This window comes from Gavia stellata, chromosome 7 (assembly GCF_030936135.1).
Source record: "Gavia stellata isolate bGavSte3 chromosome 7, bGavSte3.hap2, whole genome shotgun sequence".
Taxonomy (NCBI): Eukaryota; Metazoa; Chordata; class Aves; order Gaviiformes; family Gaviidae; genus Gavia; species Gavia stellata.
Window position 1 is genome coordinate 36,532,694 of NC_082600.1, and position 22,153 is coordinate 36,554,846.

A 22,153-nucleotide genomic window follows, 5' to 3' on the forward strand; every position below is an offset into this window, starting at 1 on the left:
CCTTGAATTGTTCAACCTAGACATACGTATGCTAAACTCCAAAGACAGTGGAGGACGTCTGACAGACATTACTTGAAATACGAATATTGCTAAGTACTGTAGTGTTGCTACTTTTCCATTTGAAATAGGTCTGATTATTGATGCTTTTGGTGAATTAAGAGACCAGCAAGAACAAGTGAGAGAAGATATGGAGGTATGAGTAAGCATACTACATTTTTCATTACTCCTAATCACCTGGATTGTTACCAGTTAAAATCCATTTGTAACCACAACTTGTGTTTCCAGACCAAATGTTTTATTTGTGGAATCGGCAATGACTATTTTGACACAACCCCACACGGCTTTGAAACACATACTTTGCAAGAACACAACTTGGCAAACTATCTGTAAGTATATTTTACTACTGGAATTACGATAAAGAGACCTTTCAGTTCCAGAGTAATTTAGGTGCACACATTGCTGACAATCCTAAGACAGAATTTTGTAGAACTGAGGAATATCTCCATTCCTTTCTAGTCTCCCCTCCTCTACTCCACAGTGCTGGTTATCTTTAAAGTGCTCACCTTACACATGAGCTACCTTAGTGGAATGAGACCTGAAGGCACACCAACTCCTTATTCCTTTGGAAGGAAACCCAGATATGTGGAGTGATTGGCAACAACGGTTTAATAAGTTGCTTTAGTTTGGTAGTTTTGATTGTGACTTCTGGGGGCTTGGTAACGCTAATGAGACCATTGAAAATTGGCCTCAATTTGACAAAAAGAAAACCCAAAACATCAAAACAAACAAACAAAAAAGCATTTCTGGAAGATTCCTGAGAGTTATGCTACAAAAAATGTACAAGTCTGATCCTATAGTTCTTTAGTGATAGTGCAGCTTTCTGAAACCTCGAAGAAATCAGGAGTTGTATGTGTTTACTGCCCAGACTCCCAAAACAGTGATCTTCTATTTTCATTAGTAAATACAGAGCAGATCAAAGAGGATATTTAAAAAGTTAATTTGGTGGCATTAGTTACTCATACAACAATGATAATTGTATGAGCATTTTGCTGTCAGAACCAACTTCTAGCTTACAGAAGTCTGGCTTTGGAATACTGCATCTAAACTTTTTAAATCAAAAAAAAGTGTGCCTCCTGGAATGGAGGCTACATTATTCCTTGCATAGCAACTGACACTGCAAAATCAGTGCACATTACTTTTGTGAGGCAAATTTCCATTAACATCCACAGTTTTACCAGTCTACAACCTCCAAGCTTTTCTTACTCTATTGAATTGCTTAATTGGTATATGGGAACCTGTAATTCACAGTAAATTTAAAATGGCCATTTCCTTAATATTAGAATATGTAGTGAACAATCTTTCTAACCAGGTTGCCCTTTAATTAGACAAATGTTAAAGTCGGTATACATTGCTTTTTTTACAACGAAAGCACATACCAAGTTTAATTCCAAATGCACTGCAATCAAAAGTGGCTAACCAAGAGCTGTGTTACATATACACAGACCAGTGTTAGCACTGTGCAGCATTCCTAGTTAGTTCACGCTCTCTACATTTGAGTGAGCACAGGGATCTAAGATAGATAGGCTCAGTTTATGAGCTATATGGCATGAGTGTTTGGAAATCTTGGTGCAGCTGAATATTTGTTACACTTCTAACTTCTTGCATAGTAGCCATAGTAATTTCTTCCAAGGTGACATGTTGGAGCATATGTGTATAGGAGTTGGCATATGCCTAATTCAGGTACTGCTTCTAGCACTGAAATGAAGAAAATGCTAAACCATGTTTTTCCACTTCTACAGATTTTTACATCTGTTAGCACTTCCACAGGAGAAGTGCTGGAGGATAGAATTTTTCTCCTTTAACATAAGCACTTTAGACACCTAGCAATATCATTACTTTTCTGGTTGGCATAATCTCCTCACGTACCCTGGTCTAGGAAAGGTTAGGCAGAGATGTTACATTTTCTGCATTAATACCTGCTTCATGTGCTTGTTTCAGGTTCTTTTTAATGTATCTCATTAACAAGGATGAAACGGAGCATACTGGCCAGGTGAGTAGAAAATAAGTATCTTTCAACATTTTTATCTTCTCCAGCCTTGTAGCTGTGTACCACCAGGTGGAACTGATGTACCACCAAGGAGTGGAGATGTGTCCACCCTCCCTGAGAGTCTTCTGCAAGTGAAAGAAAAGGAAGGGTTAAAAAAAAGGGAGGGGTTGGGCTGCAGCAGTGTGCTTATTCTACCCAGCACTGAACTGTCAGTAGTAAGTTACTAGTAATCTTACCTCTGAGATGAAACCCTGAAATATACCAGATGTAGTTTATTCCCAAAAGATTAAGTAGTTAAGCTACTTTATTTATAGTCTAAATCCATATATATAGAGAGAGAGATAGGTATATGGATGTGTATGTTTAGTGTTGTTAGGGCCTAAATGTAAATAACATGTAATTAAATCCTATTTACTTTCTTAGTTATGTCAAATGAGAAGCTGTTATGCAAACACTACAGAAGTACCTTACACTTCAAAGTCTTTCAAGCAAACCAAACCACATTTTATATATACACATTGTGTACAGGTTTGCTCTGATATAACTAGACTGATTAATTTACACTTACACAGTTTTTCTAATAGGGCTTAAATTTCAGTAATACTGAATAAAGAGAAGTGCAGAACAATACTTTTACAAACGTTCTTGCGTTATGATCTTTGAGTTTCAATGTGTTCACAGTTCTACTCCATGGTAATAGGCACTGTACCTGGTTATTTTTAAAAGTTTGTCTAGAGCACTAACTGCAAGGTGTCTGTTAAAATAAATACTCTTTATCATTTTCAGGAGTCATTTGTGTGGAAGATGTACCAAGAAAGATGTTGGGATTTTTTCCCAGCAGGGGACTGTTTCCGGAAACAGTATGAGGATCAACTTGGCTAATATCACAAAAGAAATTATTTATTCGTGAACTGTTAAGATCCAGTATACAAGAAAACTTTTCTTTTCGTGGTGTGATTTCACAGCTTGTATTTGCTTTAAATGTCTTTAAACTTCAAGACATACATAAAATTTGACACTATTTCATAGGCTTTTTGTACCTACCACATATGAAACAGGTCTTTTGCTGGAATTTTAATTAGAAAAGAGAAAACTATGCCAGATTAACTAGGGCCTTCCAGTTCAAACATGGTCTAAAATTGTAACAACTTTTTAAAACCATGTCATTAACCTAGTGTTTGGCAGTACAGTTGAAAGGGCTAAAAGGTGTCTTAATTGCACAACATTTGACATTTAAGAACTTGAACATCAGAGGCCATGCCTCAGAAAAAATATTTTAACTAAATATTTAACTAAAATTAACTGCTGTCTGTTTTTCCCCCAGTATTTGCTAGTGAATGTATTAAGATACAGCTTGAAAAGCTTTAAGCAGTTAAAAAGAAAACATTTTCAAGCACTTTGTCGACCTTGAAACATTAAGTGCCTTAAAACCTCTGTAGACATAGCTATGCAAACTTTTTATTTATGTTAGTGTTCTAGGTGAACAGATCCATTAACTGTATTGCTTTTCTGTCCTTCTGTATGAAATTGCACTTGAAGTTTGTTTATATATGACCTTCAATAACAGCCTATTAGATGCTGCTGTTAAAAGATGACATACACTGTATCAAAATGAATACAATTTAAATCTTTGGCCAAAATAAAACAATGCTCTATGGTCACCTGCAAGTAGAGGTTGCTAGGATTATGCATTTTTTTTTTTCTTCTAATAGAAACTGCCCACTGCAATAAACCATTATAAACCAAATATTACCTTTGCTGTCTTCTTTCTCGTATTTCTACAATACAGAGATACGGTGTAAAGATGGTGACTAAAACCACATGTATTCATTGTTCATTCATAGCTTTATTTTAAGGACTACATAGAGCAAGTACAAGCTGAAATAACTGTTTTCTTAGTGTGCTGTAGCCTGCATCTTTAGCAAAGAAAATCCAAACTTCATCACAAATTTTAGACCTTTCTAAGAATATTACTCTTAGACAATTTTCAATCACATGTAAATGAATTTTGGTTGCACAGAAGTTTAGATGCCAACGAAGAAAACCAGGCATTTGGCATACTGAACAAAGTGAAGGAGATAGATAAAGGACGATTCAACTTTCTACTTAATGTTTGCTATATTCAATTATTCACATGTAAGAAGATTTGAGCTTCAGGAAATCATGCTGTCCAGCCAATCTTCAAGCTCTTCCTCAGTAACATTTTTAGATGTACTTTGCTGTTGCTGTGATGTTGTATTCTTCTCTTCAGGCATATCTAATTTTAAAGGGTCTAGAAAAGTGGAAAGAACAGACTTGAAAATCTGGCAACAACTCCATACCAGCTCTTTATCCCAGATCATTTTGCTTTTTAATGCACAACTGACTCTAAACACAATCGCTCTTTCTTGAAGAATAGCAAGTCATATTCCAAAAATAGTAGCAACAATTAAAAAAAAGTGAGGCAGCTTAATAAGCTCAACCAGAGCACTGTGGCTTCCATCTGATTCAAGGCAGGCAGAGCCTGGACTGCAGCAGACAGATTATAAGTGATTCCCCCTACTGTGATCTGTTTGCAGTCCTGTCTGATGCAGAGTTTACTTTAATGTAGGAGAGGAGCAGGAGGCCATAACAGCAGATTGCCCTCCATGATTATTACAGCATGATATGATTCCATATTCTGATGGCATTGTTTTCTTAAGGGATTCACACTGTGCTTTGGAGTGGAAAGCGTGACATACCACTGAAATGAAAGAGCATTTCAAGATTGTCTTCAGTAACAAGGCTTGCTCTATTGCTCATGGTGACATTTTACATGTTCAGTCATCTTGCACTTAATTTTTAAGATGGCAAGAAAATCACGCACAAAAAATCAGAGATGCTAAAAATTGTTTTACAGCATTGTGGACTGGGGAGGAGTAGCAAACCATCTCCATCAAAACTAACAAACAATAGTATAACTTTTAGGAATGCAAACAAAAGGAAGGGTTTGCTGATTTTTCTGAAATATGAAATTTTTTGTATATGTTTTGTTTCCATACTAAACTTAATTTTGTAAAATCAATGCTAGTAAAGTTTGAAAATAGCATTTATAACAAGCCATCAGAAATACTATACAGAAGAATTGACACCTATTAGCACAGGGCTGTTAATGTTACATAAAAGTTTTATCTTCCTCTCACTAAAATTCTCTAGCAGTACATTAATATTTTTTTAATTAAAAATTTGGCTGAATCATAAGACCAATGCTGTTCTGCAGAAGAATTTCTCTTAATGCTTAAAATAAGCTGACAATGGTGACATTTTAGTTCAGCGGGGAATTAAAATTGCAAAGCAACAAATGGGCCAGAACATAGCCCCAGATAAATGAAATACAGTATGACAGAGATGAGGAGAGCAGTACTGTTGACTGACTAATCAAGAGTTCAAAAACATCACCAAAACAGAGAGCAATGGAAATTAAATTAGGGTATGCTGGGGAGAAGAGAAATCTTACCGTTTTCCTTACAACCCATTTTCAAATCTTTCTCAGTTGGTACGTTGTACGATAATGCAGCTGACACGGGTCTGTTTTCTGTATCAACGGGAGCATCTAGATTGAGGAGAAGATCTAGTTCTTCATCCAAATGGTCAGTCTCTTGCTTTGATAGTGGATGAGCTCTCTGAAATGGTTCTGCTGCACTTGCCCTAGGACCATTTTTACTTCCAGACTCTGATGGAGCAACAGCATCACCGACAGGAGGGGAGACCAACACCATTTCACTTTGAGCTGGAGACTGTCGGAACAGAAGCTCTCTCCTCTTGTTGTCTTCAATAATTTTAGATTTCATCTGTGGGAGCTCTACAGGTGTTGATGCCTAAGAGTACAAGAAAGGACTTGATTAACTCCATTTTTACAATCCAAATTAGACAGAATAGTAACTCATGCTTCCTACATTTGATCACTTAAGAAGGTGCAATGAATTTCAGCAGAATTGAATGCAGAAGTGAAAGTAAACTAAAATTATCTTGATGATAATTTTACGGAAGTAACTACAAAATACAAACAACTCCTTTTATCCCTTATTACGGAATATTAGATTGTATGCTAAATCAGCAAGTTCCATTGTTTCACAAATACTTCCTGGAGAGTTACTTTTCTTTAATTCTTCTGTTATGAAATCCCATCAATACTCTGAATTTTGGAATGACTGAAGTCAGAATTTGGCTAGAAGCATTACCTCCCTTCCCTCCGAAATTCCAGTCCTGAAAGCAAACCGTACTACAGGTCTCTGAAAATCAGTTAGCAAAAGTTACAGTATATAGCTGCATATTTTGAAAAATGAAACCAAATTCCAAAACATTATCAAGCAGTGAAACAAGAAATGGAAACTTACTACTTTTAACTGTGGAAGAGATTCGGCTTTTATCAGGATGCCCTGGCATTAATAACACAGCAGCAGATTATCTGGTGACCACATCACCAGTCAGAATGACAAGACAAAGATTAAATGTCATACACACACTTTATAACCCTGATAAAAGTTAAAGAGCATGACTAGAACTCTCTTAAGAAAATTGTATTTGAAATTAACATTTATGTGCAGATGCCCTTAGACATCACATCTGCAGACATATTTGAGCTCCATTAAGAAAAAACATAGTTGTGTCAGTCACAGAAGCACTTCATGCAACTCCAAACAGAAGTAAAATTTCTTCTGTTAGTGTCATTTTTCTTTCTTTTTCCTTGCTTGAGCAGATGGATTTTTTTTTAAGAATTTTGCTTTTCATATTTATGTCTCATCGGTTCTTTTGCCCTTACATGAATATTTTATTTTTCACAGCCTGAAGAAACATTTTTTCCTAATATTCTGTTGCCTTTTTTTTTTCCCACCAGAGCACAAATGACATTTTCTTCACCTGTCTGATTAACAGTTCTACCTGTTCTAACACAGATGTAAGTTTGATTCATGGAATAAACATGTATGTTGATACTAGCTATGTAGAAGGGTAAATCACAATTAAAATAACAGGAAAGAATGTGAAAGCACTTTCCAAATTTTGGTGCAAGCTTTTAACAAGAGAAGCAAATACAAAACCAGTGCAGTCATTCCATGTCAAACACTCCAATACCTGGCTTCAAACTCTAATGCACTACACATTGAAGCATTTTGTTTAAAGCCAACAAAACATAAAAGTGCTGAGAGAAGGGTATCCTGCATTACATGCCATTTAACATGCCAGTCTCAAGAAATGTATTTACTTACAAAATACATTCCACTTATGTTTGAAGACCAAGTTTAAAGTAATCATACTTGCATAGATTGTTTCACTTAAAAATTATTTGCATTTTCTTGTGAAAATTCACAGCATTACCTGTACAAGTTCAGCAGCTAGATTCAACCTCAGATGTAGAGGCAATTCCTGAAGGGCCTGGACCAAAGACTGGCAGTCAACAGAAAGTGCAGATAACTGAAATATAATTCAACACACAGTATGCTTGTATTAAAAAAAAATATGAACTAATAATGAGTTTACATTATGTTCCTTTGTTCCACACATTCAAGGAATGTGAAGAACAATCTAATGAAATACAGAAATTCATAGTTTTAAATTACACATGTACAAAGCAGTTTGGCTAAATTACCATATAAACACCAAAGTAGGAAATAGTTCTGCAAGTTGACATGTGTCGTAAGAGGCTTTTCGAACTCAAACATCTTTTAATCTGTGAAGCTTTCTATGGAGTGGGAATCGCCATTCTTTAATGAGTTGCTACTATTTTCTAAGCAATCAAAGTGTGTAGCTTGTGTGTAGCTGTACAGTTTTTAGTGCCTAAACAACATGGTGCTTTTTATACTTCCCCATCTTTTAAAATGTTGTTTCGATGCTTACAAAAGCAACAAACTATAGTTACATACACTTCTAAAAAGATATTCAAGCTAGATAGTCAAGAAAGATGCTCTACTGCTACCTAGTTGATTAAAAGGTGGAACTGTCACTTGACAGGTATTGAAGTTTCCTTTTCTATTGACACCTTTTTTTTTTTGGCTGTAACTATTAAAAGCAAGTTTACACAAAATGGACCAGCAATATTTGATGTTTTTACAGAACACCCTGGACTTTGGTAGACTTAAACAGATTTCAAGCTCACAGTACAGCAGAACATTCTGAGCACTTTCACCATCGATGAAAAAGGGAATCTGATACCCATCACGTATTTTAAAATCTGACAACAAAATGCTTAAGTTCAGTCTATACTCTCATTTTCATGAAAGCAGAGAAGCTGCTTCTAAATCTAGCTGACTGAGACAAAAATTTGTCCCTCTTAATATGGTATAGACCAACACAGACATTCAGAAGTCTAAATACTCATAAATTAGGAGAGAGTGTTTTGTTCCATATCGTAACTGATTTGTCAAAGGATTTCACACTGCTTCCAAAAGCCAGTCAACAGGATGGCTTTTGACACCTGCACACACAGCAAGAATGAACATCAAAGCCATAGTGTGTTCCAATAGCATATTTACAAAATTAATTTTAAAAAGAAACAGTGTAGTTGGTTTAACAGTTTTTTGTATCCAAATTTGGGTTCTGGTATCCAGTAATTAGAGTAAAGGACCAAACAACTTAAATATCTGATGGTTAGAATTTTTCTTCTTTACTAACAACTTTATTTTACAATGCATTAGTGATCACCACCAAAGATGATTCACTGGTACAAGTAGGTTGGAAAAGACCTTTAAGATCATCCAAGTCCAACCGTAAACCTAACACTGCTAAGTCCACCACTAAACCATGTCCCTAAGAACCTCATCCAAAAGTCTTTTAGATACCTCCAGGGATGGTGACTCAACTACCTCCCTGGGCAGCCTATTCCAATGTCTAACAACCCCTTCCATGAAGAAATTTTTCCTAATATCCAATCTAAACCTCCCCTGGTGCAACTTGTGGCCATATCCTTTTGTCCTATCACTTACCACTTGGGAGAAGAGATCAGCACCCACCTCTCTACAACCTCCTTTCAGGTAGTTGTAGAGAGTGATAAGGTCTCCCCTGAGCTTTCTCTTCTCCAGGCTAAACAACCCCAGCTCTCTCAGCCGCTCCTCATCAGACTTGTGCTCCAGACCCCACACCAGCTTCGTCGCCCTTCTCTGGACACACCTCAATGTCTTTCTTGTAGTGAGGGGCCCAAAACCGAACACAGTATTTGAGGTGCAATGTGAATGAAAATTGCGAGTGAACATGAAAATGGAGACAGGGAAGAGAAGAAGCAGCTGAGGATGAATGAAAAGAGGAATTTGAAGAAATAAGATAACGGAAGAAGGAATTCAATATTCTTAATATCCTTAAATCTCAAGTAGAGATTTCACTAGAAGTGGTGTTTGAATAATAAACAAACAAAAGGATCAAAGCAGTATTTAATAAATTATAAACACTTCAAGGCACAGGTAGTTATTTGTTCAAGAAAATAAGTAGAGGCATACTTTGTTGCTGGAATTGCCATTTTTTTACTGAAAAATCCAAATTACTATTAGCTGCTCGATTTTTAAATTGCAGACTGTGTTCTGAAACATTTTTATTGCATTTTATCAATATATTACTACAAGATGTACTTTTTGTAACAATGAATGATAATATTATTAATAAACTGAAAATTCATTATTGTTGATGTCACTGTTACATTTCCATTCCACATTTGAAACTGATGCTTTGCCATTGCTTTCTACAAATAATAGGGAATGGGAAACATCTAGTCATTCTGCAGCTATTTTTATGCCTTTTCTGCTTTATTTTATTCCATCATAATCACTTCACTTCGGTTTGCAATTCGCTAATCTTATATATAATGTATAGACAGGCAAAGAACTAGAAACAGCTGAGCTAAGAGGCAAAGGCAAGGAATTTGGCAAAGTGGATCTAGGTTGAAAATTAGACCTGGATCCAGCTTTCAGGGAAAAGAAAGATGGGCCAGAAACAAAAAGGAGGTAACAGGCTGAAGACCAGAGACAATGTGAAAAATTAGATAATGCTATGAAACCATCTGGGCCAGGTTTCTAGACTAAAATAAGAAATCAAAGAATGGTAATGGTGACTAGTGCAGCAAACTATTTCAAACTGACATAAGAACAGTGAAAGACAGGAAACAGTTTGAAACAACGAATTTGGATGGGGCAGGATGACTGATTACAGTTTGGTAGGGACAAAGGCAGAAGAACGTGCCCACCATAGCACACTTCACAATGAGTGAGAGCATGGGACTGGCTCCAGAACCGTGCAGTCTCATCACTGGCACCCAGAAGATTATTTGTGAAATCCACTGGCAACATGCAACTTCATTCTGCTCACAATTACTTTAGCCATTCAGAAATTAAAGTGTTCAAATCACCTAAATGCTATGATGACAAGCCTATGAGGAAATTATGAAGAAATTAATATTCTGGATACTGACATCTTGCACACTAAGAGCAGAAGGAACTGATAAGAAAAAATACACAGTCATTGAAAGACTGTATCCCACTGAACAAACATACGATGGTTTAAACAAATGCTGCACTTGGGTTTATTTCCTCATTTTAATTTGACTTTGCAACTTTAATGTACCTTTAAATATCACTTCCCAGGGAATAATTATGGTCAATATTTTAGAAAATACATAGCAAACTTTTAAAATTTGAATACATATGTATGTTTCAAGAAACATTCAAGTGCAGTTTCGCAGCAATTTTAAGAAAAGCTTGGAAGACAAAAGCATTTATCTTGCAATAATTTAGGTGACTTACATGAGGAAGACAGCTGCAGAGATTAAGACACTTTCCAGTATCCTGGTACAGAAAACAGTAGACTCCTATTGCTTTACTCCTTTTTTATTCCAGCATAAAGAATCCACATACAAATAATCTAAAACCTAGTTGGTCCCCTAGTCATTTAGGAGGTGAAGTTTCAACCAGAGGATATCCACTGTTAATTTGAAAGAACTAGAACAAGCTTCATAGTCAAATAGATATGAATATACTTATATAGGGTTTGTTATGGTCATCTTACTAAACAGTTTTCTCATGAATACAGCTGAAAAAGGAAGGCTGACTTGGTATGTCAGTAAAGCAAAATGATAGTCCCTTATTTTCCCTTCACTGGATGGATTTGCTTGTTCTTTTCTTCCAATGTTGCTTAAAAACCTAGCCTGCTAGTCTTCAATATTAAAAAAAAAAAAAAAGGACAAGACCCAAGAGCCTCCAGCATCAGAGACAAATGAATAAAAATTGACAGAATAAAGAGTTCTATTATTGCATTAAACAATTTGTTGTGAAAGCACAACTGCCTAGGTATTCTATGCCAGCTGATTATCCATACAAACTCATTTGAATGATAATTCTGTTACCTGCTTATGGCATATGCTTTCTCTATCCCATTCTTTCTCATCAGCAAATCGGAACTGTGTAAAGGAATCTCCTACAGAAAAGAAATAAAAAAATATATTTTTTTTTAAAAAAAATCACAAGCTCTCTCCAAAGTTCCCAACCCTACAGAATTAAAGTCAATCAATAAACATCATGTCTTCAACAAATTTGCATTTAATTTTAATGCTGCTTGCATTCACAATATTAAAACTTCTTTAAGACAAAGGCCTACAGAAAGGTCTTTTAATCTCTTATTTGCAAAACAGTACTGAAAAAGGCGCAACAAATTCAAAACTGAATGAGGAGGTGCTAGCTGCCATGTCAACAAGCAAGATTCTCATTGAAAAAATCCGATTTGGACAACATACTAGGAATATGTACAGTATTCACAGAATGCATTTTTTACGAACAGCTTTGAATATGCTGTAGATAGACCTCTTATCAACATGCAAATCTCTCTTAAAATGGATTATAAATGTCCTAAAAATCCATTTGTACAGGCCAAGTAAAGATTTCTTGTTGTCTGGTAGCTGAATTCTCCAGACTCTCTCTTCCTTGAACTAGTCTCTACTCCAGCATGTCATCAAAAAAAGGCACTGAACCCCAAACTCAAATTCATATGGATAAAGGACTGAATTCAAAGAAACCTTAAATAGGGTTAATTAAGCCTTAATATGTAACCTTAGTTATAGGATCTTCTAACCTCCTGCGACATACCTCCAAGACAGTAGGAACCTCCTCTTACTATAGGGGGGCTTGGGTTATTATTTTGTTTTAGCTGTGATATTTCTATTGCAGTACCATGCTGGGGTGGAAAAGACAGTCCTATAAATTTATTCACTGAAAAAACACACAAGAACTCCAAGGAACTCTGAAAAATTACTAAGGTCTGTGACAGAGGAAACATGCAAGATTAGGGTTGCAAGATGATGGCCAAAGGTCTAGAGTAACAGAAAGCAAAGACGTTGCTGGTGCAGAGTATGGGACATATGCCTTCTTAGACCATGCAGTTTGAGAACAAATAGCTGTTTCAGGAGCATTACTGGCAGAAAAAACCTGTTAATTATTGCATGAAGGAAATGAAATTTGATCCTGAGAATTTCATATCACCTATAGGTCACTAGGATTTAGTCCAGCAGTTAGTTGAGAAGCAACAGCTCATTCTTTCCCAACCTCTAATAGAGAATGAATGTGCTAGAGGAAGTTTTCAATGGCATTACCAACAACTGAGCATCTTACTTCCATTTGGCTCTCAAAGTCCTAACTGCCATTTTTACCTTTGACAATTCCCGAATCATGCCCTAAATCCCACATACAAAATCTGAAAATATAATATGCTGTCCCCAAAATTGGCTTCTTTTCCATTGTCTGCCTGTCCCAAAACGTAGGGGAGTTCAGCCTTTCAGCAATTTTACTCAACAGTGCAACCATCAGCCAGCTTCTGTTTTGCAAACAGAATGAATAAGCAGCAAAATGGCATAGTAATTGGCATCATTCTTTGCCAAACAATAAAAAATAAAATAAAAAATAAAAATAAAAAAGAGAGAGAGACCTAACCATCTCCCAGCTGGAATGTAAAATTTATTGACCATGGCTTTTTTTTATTATATCTAAAGTTTCTAATTCATTGCATTTCATGTATGCTCGTTGGGTATGCAGTGTACTCATTTACTAATCACACTGTGTACCTGGCATGTCCATCATTGTCATCTTCAGAACTATTCCAGCAAGAAAGTGACCTTCTCAGCTGAGTATTTATATAGATATTGATGACCATTACCATGTCCAGCTTGAATTTGCATCTCCCTGTTTTCGTTAGGTTTATCCAACATTATTCAGCATTACTGGGCTGACACACAAACTTGCCTGATCAGCTAGGCTTTGCTTTACATTCAATGCCTCCAGATATTACTATTTTAAAAACAACCAATGTCAAACAGTACAAGTGCAGATAATTAAAATTCAGCACGGAAATTAAGATTTAGATATCTAAGCAGCAGCCTAACTTTATAAAGGTTTAGTTCATATCACTCACAAACACCAGGTTCCATGATGGCTAGGTATGCTCAGCAGTATGGAAAAATAAAAACCTGTCTTTATGTATCTATCTGCAGATGCAAATATTTAACTTGAGCACTCACAGTTGACTCACTGCTGACAAAGGTGCCTTCCTCCTCATTGCACACAGCGCAATAGTAAATAAATCCCTCTATTTCAAAATATCTAGAATACTGCTAGTAAGTAATAACGAATGCTGAAAATTAAAGAAATCCAAATTCATTCTTCAGTCTCATGTTTTTAAAATGGGTATGAAAATGTGCAAATTCATTTATGTTTTAACAGCTCATATTTTAAAGGCTCAATTTAGTTACAAATGTAAAGAAGTTTTGTTGCAAAGTAATTAAAACAAGCGATCCTCAAAGTCTTCATGCTATTATAACAAATGCATAAGTATTTTCTTCCAATATCACCAAGACTCTTTCTTTCAGTTATTTCTCATGCTGTGTGTCACAGAGGAAATAAAGATTTTTCCTCTGCTCTTATAAAGGACTAAAATTAAATTAAAGGATTAGTCGAATGCTTTCAGTATCTGAGAATGACCAGACGTAAAGCAGCTAAACAAACCTACTTCATCAGGAAAATCCACTGGGATCAAGAGCTGGTTTATGATTCTCCACACTCACGAAGCTGGTAATAACAGATCCTTGGTTTGATATTGTATTGCTGAATTAAAGGGTATGACTTAAACTGTAGTTTAACTAGGCTCTTTAAATAAGTTAACAAAGCATGCCTTTCAAATGGAAAAGCAATAACTACAATTCACAGGAGCACATTTAATGCAAATTAGGTTAATGAGAATGTTGGTCTAACCAATTATCTTTTCACAAATTCCTTTACCCTGAAAATAACTTCCTTTTATGCCATGAATACTAATCAGACATCTTGCAATGACTCAGAGTTCCTTCCAACATAAAAAAATACTTTTCTTCATGTGAATAGTTTTTATGTTACTTACAAATACCACTTGGCCTTCAAATACAGAGTACCTAAAAATAATGCATTCAAGAAAACCTCACACACTGTCTTTGTAACATTCATAATAAGCCTTAATATTCTTTATTGTATAAAATGTAACTTTATTACGAAAGAACAGCAGATCTAAACCACCATGCTTTCCTACCACTTGAATATATTTTAAAGCTAAATCAATCGATTTAAATAGAATGCATGTTTCATGGTCTCATTAGCCCAATTATTTCTTCATACAAATATTCACTGAAAAGCAGAATCAAACAAATCCTACCTGTAACCTGTAATAAATATTTTCTAATCTGTGAAATTATGAGTCTAAAAGCTAAAAAAAATTGAAGAAAAATTGTTTTGAGTAGGAGAACTGACATATCAGTGGAATGATTTTGTGTTCATTTCAACTGTCTAATTCATTAAAAAAAAACATAAAACATTACTGAAGTCAGAGGAAAAATATTCTGTAGTCTTAGAAATTTTCAAATTGCAGGGCCGACAAACAAACAATGTAAAAGCATCCTTCTAAGACTGCTGTGACTGTAAAGAAGCACTGCAAGGGAAAATATAAGACTCTAAACCCATTTCTTTAATCAGAATTTACCTTCTCCTAAATAAGCACCAATGATTTTGATAAACTTATTTGGGGTTTTCCAACCTTGGTTCATCTCCCATTTATTTTATTTTGGGAATTCAAGCCTCTGTCTATAAGTCTGTTTAGTCAGCTAAATCACATGCAATAAATTCATGATGGCAGTATGCAGCTGAACCAAATAAACCACAACAGAAAACTACAACTTCGCTACATTTGGAAAACTAACAATGAGATCTAAAATATCTCAAAAAGCATCCTCTATCTACTACAGTAGTCGAAGTCCTTCCTGAGTTACTGAATTGAGAAGATTCTCTCCAAAGACAGTACATCTTTAGAACAGATTTTAAGCAATTTTGCAAGTTTAACTTGCAAGAGATCCCTTTCTCTCTCTATTGATCCCCAGTTCATCACTATTTATGAAGGATATAATATCAAAACAAGCTACCTGCCTGTTTCACCAGTCTTATTCATGGGTTGCAATAATGCAGGAGGAAACAGGTGTTATTTTTAAGGTGAAAAAAAGAACCAGATCCTCCAATCTAACACTTTTCTGCAGGGAAAAACAATCTGAATTGCAGAGTTTAGGCATGAATAATGCTTAAAATCTTATCCAACATCAATGGTTCATATAAGACTGACCAACTCTTTTGAGGAGTCAGAGGGGAAGGTAAGCAACATATTTTTTCCCTTTTAATAGTGCAAGACTTCATGTAGAAGGTCCAAGAGAAGACAGAAATCTATAGATCAAAGAAAAGGTGGGCACCTACTAAGTCATGTATTTTGAGCTAAACTACAAGCACAAAGAGAAAACTAAAGCTTACCACTCTTTTGGGATGAATTAGGTGTAAGCAAATCTTTCTCAAACTGAAGGAAAATTATGAGGAAGAATTTCTACCCATCCATGCCATGGCTTGCTCTAACTAGGGATTCTGAAACGGCAGGGAAACGGCAAGAACCACAGACTGGGTGCTTTGGAACATCATCGGAACAAAAAGATGTCTTTTCTCCTTACACAATGTTTCCACATAGTGTGATTTATACATATATTATAGATATATAACTAATTAATATATAGTCTATCTACAATTAATGCTGATTTTATATAAAAATCTCTTTGGATAAATACTACTGAAGATTTCCTTTTATAGGACACGTAATGGTTTTCCATTTTTTCTCCTACAAAAGGAGACTTACATATATACAAATTCATAATAAATATCCTTCCAACACTAGGAAATGTATGTTCTGCAAAGGTTTTATACGAATAATTTTATACACATCATAAACAGCTAATCATCCAGATACAATAATTTTCCCACAGTGAGATAGCATATAATACTCAGAAACAGACTTCTGGAAGACACAAAGCTTCCAAAGACTCTTCATGGCAGTTCTAATAACATCACTAATTTCCATTGCTGCTCTTTTAGTTTCTCTACTTCAGTAGAGTACACACTGCAACTATTATCTTTTACTGTGACCAAGGCTGCAATGTGCTACTTGTGCCATTTGCCACGAGCATAGATTGAGTAATAGCAATTTTCAGAATGTGAGAATACAAAAACCACAGATAAAGACCCTGTAAGAACTCAACATCTATTCATTTTCTTCAGCTACTATTAAGATCAGTAACATTGCAAGTCACTGCAAAGTCTGTCTTTTATCAAGAACACGACAGGTACTTCCAAACAACATGCCTTTCCCACAAATACTTTAGCACAACCTACATTTTCCCCTGGTTCTGCTCTCACCAGTAGGTTGCACAGCCGTGTATTACAAACTCCAGAAGGCTTATGCAACAGCTCAGCATAAAAATTCTGACTACCAGCAGAATTCATATCTCAAAGAAAATATTTTAAATAACATTCTCCTAGTGTTACCAGTAGAAGTTCTTGAGCTCTGTGCAAACATACTGATGTCAAGGATATTTGTAGCCTGCACTGCAAACTATAAAGCATATTTGCAAACAGATTCAAAAAGAACAATATTTCAAATTAATTCCCTTGCACAACTACACAGTACTACTAGTCACAAGTTAAAAAATAAATATGTGAATTTGACCAAACAGCAGGATCGTCTCATCAAGGCTAAATGATGTCCTCAAAATCTAAAACATGTCGCAGATAAAGGAGTAAGAAGGAAGGATCTTCAGAAAGTAGTGCTGCTTCTGGAACAAAGACTGTCTATACAGAAAGAACAAAACTACTTTAACATATAGAGGAACTGTAGCCTATTGAAATCAAGGTCAGATGCCAGTTTTTCAAATGAGGAGCAGGGTGGCGCCAACAAGTACCAAAGAACACAATGGTTAAAAAAAAAAAAAAAAAAAAAAATCTCTTTCTTTATTCAAAGCTAAAGCAGAGGTTAACAAGAGTCAAAACAGGAAACCAGAACAAAAAAAAATCATATTTGAAGAGGTTCAGAAAAACAAACAGTAGTACACATGCTTCTGCATGAACGCCAGGTGACTAAGACAGAAGAAACTGGAATGCCTTTAAAGCTTCAAAAAGCTAAATGACAACACGGGAATACTGGCAGCAGTGAAAGGAAGACTGAGGAGTACGGTGCAATACCAGCTTAATGGGTTTGATGGACAAATTAGTAGAAACTGTAAGAAATTTAATGGATATGTGGATAAACATAATATTTGGGGGAAGAGTAACATGGCATTTGAAAAGGAAAGTTCTGCTGCATGATCTAAGACAATTTCTTGAAAGAAGCAAAAAACCATGCACATAAGCAGGATCTAGTTAATATAATTTACATGTGTTTCCAAAAGCTCTCACTGACATCCCACTCCCTTTCCCACCCAAGACTTCAGAGCAGCAAAGAGAAGAGGAGGCTTTGTACGAATAAATAATTGCCTAGAAGTAGGAAGAAAAAGAGTAAATTGTCAATTTTCACATTAAAAGAAACCACCGGTACAGTTCTCTGGGGTCATATCTGTTTAACCTCTTCACTCAACTAAAACAGAAGCAAAAAAAAGATGAGAAAAATGAAGCAACAAAGTTTGCTGATGATACTAAGCTTCTCATGGTAGTGCAGATGAAGGTAGGCTGTGGAGAATGACAGAACTTCACAAGATTGAGAAAGTACATTTTAAAATGGCAGATGAAACTCAGTACCAAAAATGCAAAATTCTGCGATTCTAAATTAACATAAAAAAAAATAAGTTCAGAGCTGATCAACACCATACAGAATCAGAATCTCAGTGCTTCGCAGTGCTCAAAGAAACAAACTTTTTTGGAATTACTGAAAAAGCAATAGTGAACAACACAGAGAACATCATTATACCCCTATCGTGTATTATTATCTTGAAGACTGTGCACAGTCTTGGTTTCCCTAGCCTGATTTCAAAAAAATATAACAGCATTAGACAATGCATGGAACAGTTCCTGTATGAGAAACAATTTAGTAACTTAAGCCAAGGGAGGGGAACAAAGGGAACATGACAGAGATCTAAAAACCAATAAAGGCATAAAAAGGGCAGACAGGGACTCACTGCTCATTGTCTCTCCTCATAGAAGACCTAGAGGCATCAAATGAGGCCAGCAGGGAATGCACTCAAAACAAATAAAAACTGGCAAATCTTTGTAAGTCAAAGCTAGGTTGTAGGACTCCATGCCATCAGATGTTGCAGCTGCCACAAGTTTTCACAGATGCGAGAAGGGATACAAGATACCTATTTTTAAATACAAAGATCCCACATCTGCCTTAGGAAGTCCCTGGGACATAAATTGTTGCAGTTCAAGAAAGTATTTGGGAAAGTAGCATATCATATAGCATGTTCAGGTGCCTTACCTCAGGTGTCTCCAGATGGACCTTGGGTCTAATTCGATAGAACCAACCTTAAATTAAAGCAAATAACTATCTTTTTTTCACTTGTAGAGCTCTACCTTTCTCTTAATTAGTTCTTTCTGCAGGAAAAATAGGAAGGAAAAGTAGGTAATCCACAAATTTATTTTTAATCTGTAGCTAAGAGTTCTTTCAAGTCAATGCACATTTTACATCTGCAGGGTATATAAGGAGACAACAGACAACACCACCATACGGGAAATTGTATAAACAGCACCAAGCAGACTCTCTCTGCTTTCTAATTAACCTTTCCACACTTTGTTAAATATATCACTATTTTTCATATGTAGTTTTTATTAAATATTTAATTATTATAGCTCTTAAAATGCAGCAAAAATGCAAAATATTAAAAAAAAATGCTTTGAACAAAAAAGTGTATTTAAAATTCCACCCGAATACAGTAGCCTGCTGTAGTTATTCATAAGTACTAATTCCATCTTCTCCATTACTCACTTTTTTACTGAATAAACAATAAAATGATATTTAAGTGTGAAGTTACTGATTTCCCCATAGGTTAAGCTTAAACCTTTCATTAAGTTTAAGGTAGTCACCTTAAATATTTACATTTTTCCTGATGGTTTATGACATTTTGTAGTGTCATTTTTTTCAGGTCACTGATTTATAACATACTTAGTGATTTTTAAATGTCACCACAACCAGCTTACTAGACTAGACAAAGTATAAAAATCCATAGAGCATACTGGTTTTTGAGCAGTATCACTGAAGAGAAAGGCTAGAAAAAAAGGCAAAGATCGCCACATAACTTAATGCATAAATACTCAAGATCAAAGACTTTTTTTTTGGTAGCATCAGTATGACATAGTTAAATTTGTGATTCTCCATAGGGACAGGGGCAGACAACTCTCCTTTGGGTGAAAGGGAGAGGACTCATGTATTTTCATAAGCCTGGACCCAACAGAGGAAAAAGTAGCTTAATAGTAGAGTTTTTGATCCCTGTAGTCCAACAGGTTAAGGAACCTAATGATGTGGCCCTTCGTGAAGACCCTGTTTTCTCCAAGACTATATAAGCACTTAATAACAGTACAGCATGTGCCCATAGCAGGAAGCACAGCTGAAATTCAACACTGGAAGAAATGAAGAAATGGGAAGGTTCCCACCCACAAAGGAAGATCTGCATAACATCAAACTGCAGGACTTGAAAAGAGGAATCTGTTTGCATGTGCTGGCACAGGGTACTCTTGTCAGATTCTAGCTTGTAAGTGAGGAAAGAAGAGACAGAATGAAAAGAAGAGAATCCAAAACAAGAGGAACAAGGTTCAAGCAGAATGGAAGCCAGTCATCCAGAAAGATCCCCGGTTTGCCTTGCCTATTGACAGGAACTGCTGTGCGGCAGACATAGTGAATGGGAGCATGAGAGGATGAAGGAGAGGGGAGAAGGATGCATTCCTATGGATTCTATTAAGCAAAAATAATGCCTTGAGACCTTGGGGCAGATGGTACCTCTAAGCTTTCATAACCACTTTGAAGAGGAAATGAGAGCTTTGATGAACAGTTTTGTTTTATACAGAAAAGAGACAACTCTGAGGTTAAAGCTGAAACAGCACTCTTCATTCATACCTTAGACAGTACAGCTTGTAAGTAATTCATCATCCTACACTTCTGAGCTCTGATATTGTGAGAAGTTAAAAAAATATTCCATAATGGATGACATAACTTCTGCAGTTTATTCAGGAAGTTTTCAGGTTTTTTCAATTACACACAAAGGCCAACCTTTAAAATGTTTTCAAATCCAAATATAATGAACGTCCTACTGTATAAAACCAAAGAAGATTTCAAACTTTACCAAATGCTAGCTAGATCACTCATTATTAGAAAACTCAGATTCAAAACTCAGTTGCTGGTCTAAACTTGGCAGAGTGCTCTGCCCACTAAACTACCGCTTCTTTTGTAGATGGCTTTCTCAATTCTGTTAGCAACCTGAAAGTTCTTCCCAATTAAAGTTTAAGTAAAACACATGTATTTCAAAAATGCCATAAAACTTATACTGTTGTTTAGATACTTCGTATCATGATAGCTACAAGAAAGAAGAACATCAGAAACAGCATGTGAATATATTTCGGTAAGTCACAGATCGGTGCTCACTGGCCTAGGTTCTTTACCTTGTCCTATTTAAGCAAAGTTCCTCCTAATTATTCTTTATTTGGATTATTGTTCATTCTACCTCCTGTGTAAACAGTGCATGCAAGCATATTGCTTTATTGTATCTCGGAAGTAAGAATGTCACACAATACATTAGATCAGATTTATTCTTGCGCCTTTCCATCTAAGAGAACTTTGTATCTAACTGGCATGCTTAACTAAGAGCAGTTGCATTGCATAAATTTACACTAGGATAACCACTGTTTTCTGTAAGCAGGATGTCAGAATATTTGGTCTGAAAACTTCAAAATTCAGGAAATATCTTTCTTATCCACAAACAGCAGGAGTATACAAAATAAGCCTCCTTTATTCGACGTTGTACCTCCATCCAAAAAATTTCTACTTTAAAAAAAAAAGACAGTAATCTTAGAGCAAAGAAATGAACAAACTTAACAAATACTTTATTTTAAGCAGCTTGCTATTTTTATTCCAATAATAGCCACTAACTTGACACAATTAGAGAAAAAAAAAATCTACTATCTGTAGTTCTTACATGCCACACAAACACTGGAAAACTTCGCCCTTTCTCTCTTCTCCTGCCCTCCAATTTTTATAGCAGACAAGTCATGAAAGTTTACAGTAGTTTTGAAAGCTGACTATTCAAGCTTCCATTTTAAGCATTTAAAGCCAGTCTTAATTTTTGATGATGGTACACACATTATTTGACAGCCCTTGCATTATTAGAATTTGATAACTCAAAAAAACTATCCTAAATTTTTCTTGGTACTACAGTTTCATTCCTTACTCTGTATTTGATACAGCACTTACAGCAAAGAATGCAATTATATAATCAATGAATATTCTTTATGTTGCTGTGCTGGATATGTTTAATATCATCACTTCTAAATTAGTACCATTCTTCCCTAAAGCAGAGTTCACTACTCATGCAATTGGTACAGTATGCCATGTCTACAGAACTATCTTTCAAAAGTATTCATAAATTATACACAAAGGTGCAGGCCTAAAAATATTCAAGCGGTTCGACATAGTGAGTACGAGGCTTGGCTTTCTTGCATTTATGAAGGATTCTGCAAGATACGACAAGTCATAGTACTAACACAAGCTTGCAAGATTTTTTTGTTTAATGTAATGAAACAAGAAAAGAGAAGCAGC

At 35.6% G+C, this 22,153-nt stretch overlaps 2 protein-coding genes across 2 annotated transcripts in view; one reads left to right on the top strand and one right to left on the bottom strand.

Moving 5' to 3' along the window:
- RYR3 (ryanodine receptor 3) overlaps positions 1-3,012 on the top strand; it is a 239,895-nt gene extending 236,883 nt beyond the window's left edge. Inside the window, exons 103-106 of the mRNA XM_059819553.1 lie at positions 129-193; positions 286-386; positions 1,999-2,050; positions 2,834-3,012. Of these exons, the coding sequence (XP_059675536.1) occupies positions 129-193; positions 286-386; positions 1,999-2,050; positions 2,834-2,929 (314 nt within the window). The 3' untranslated portion in view covers positions 2,930-3,012. The remainder of the gene's footprint in view (positions 1-128; positions 194-285; positions 387-1,998; positions 2,051-2,833) is intronic.
- An 857-nt stretch (positions 3,013-3,869) lies between these two features.
- Positions 3,870-22,153, bottom strand: part of AVEN (apoptosis and caspase activation inhibitor) — a 98,414-nt gene continuing 80,130 nt past the window's right edge. The window contains exons 3-6 of the mRNA XM_059819554.1: positions 11,388-11,458; positions 7,382-7,477; positions 5,523-5,883; positions 3,870-4,319 (exon numbers count right to left, since the gene is read on the bottom strand). Coding sequence (XP_059675537.1) covers positions 4,201-4,319; positions 5,523-5,883; positions 7,382-7,477; positions 11,388-11,458 — 647 coding nt within the window. The 3' untranslated portion in view covers positions 3,870-4,200. The remainder of the gene's footprint in view (positions 4,320-5,522; positions 5,884-7,381; positions 7,478-11,387; positions 11,459-22,153) is intronic.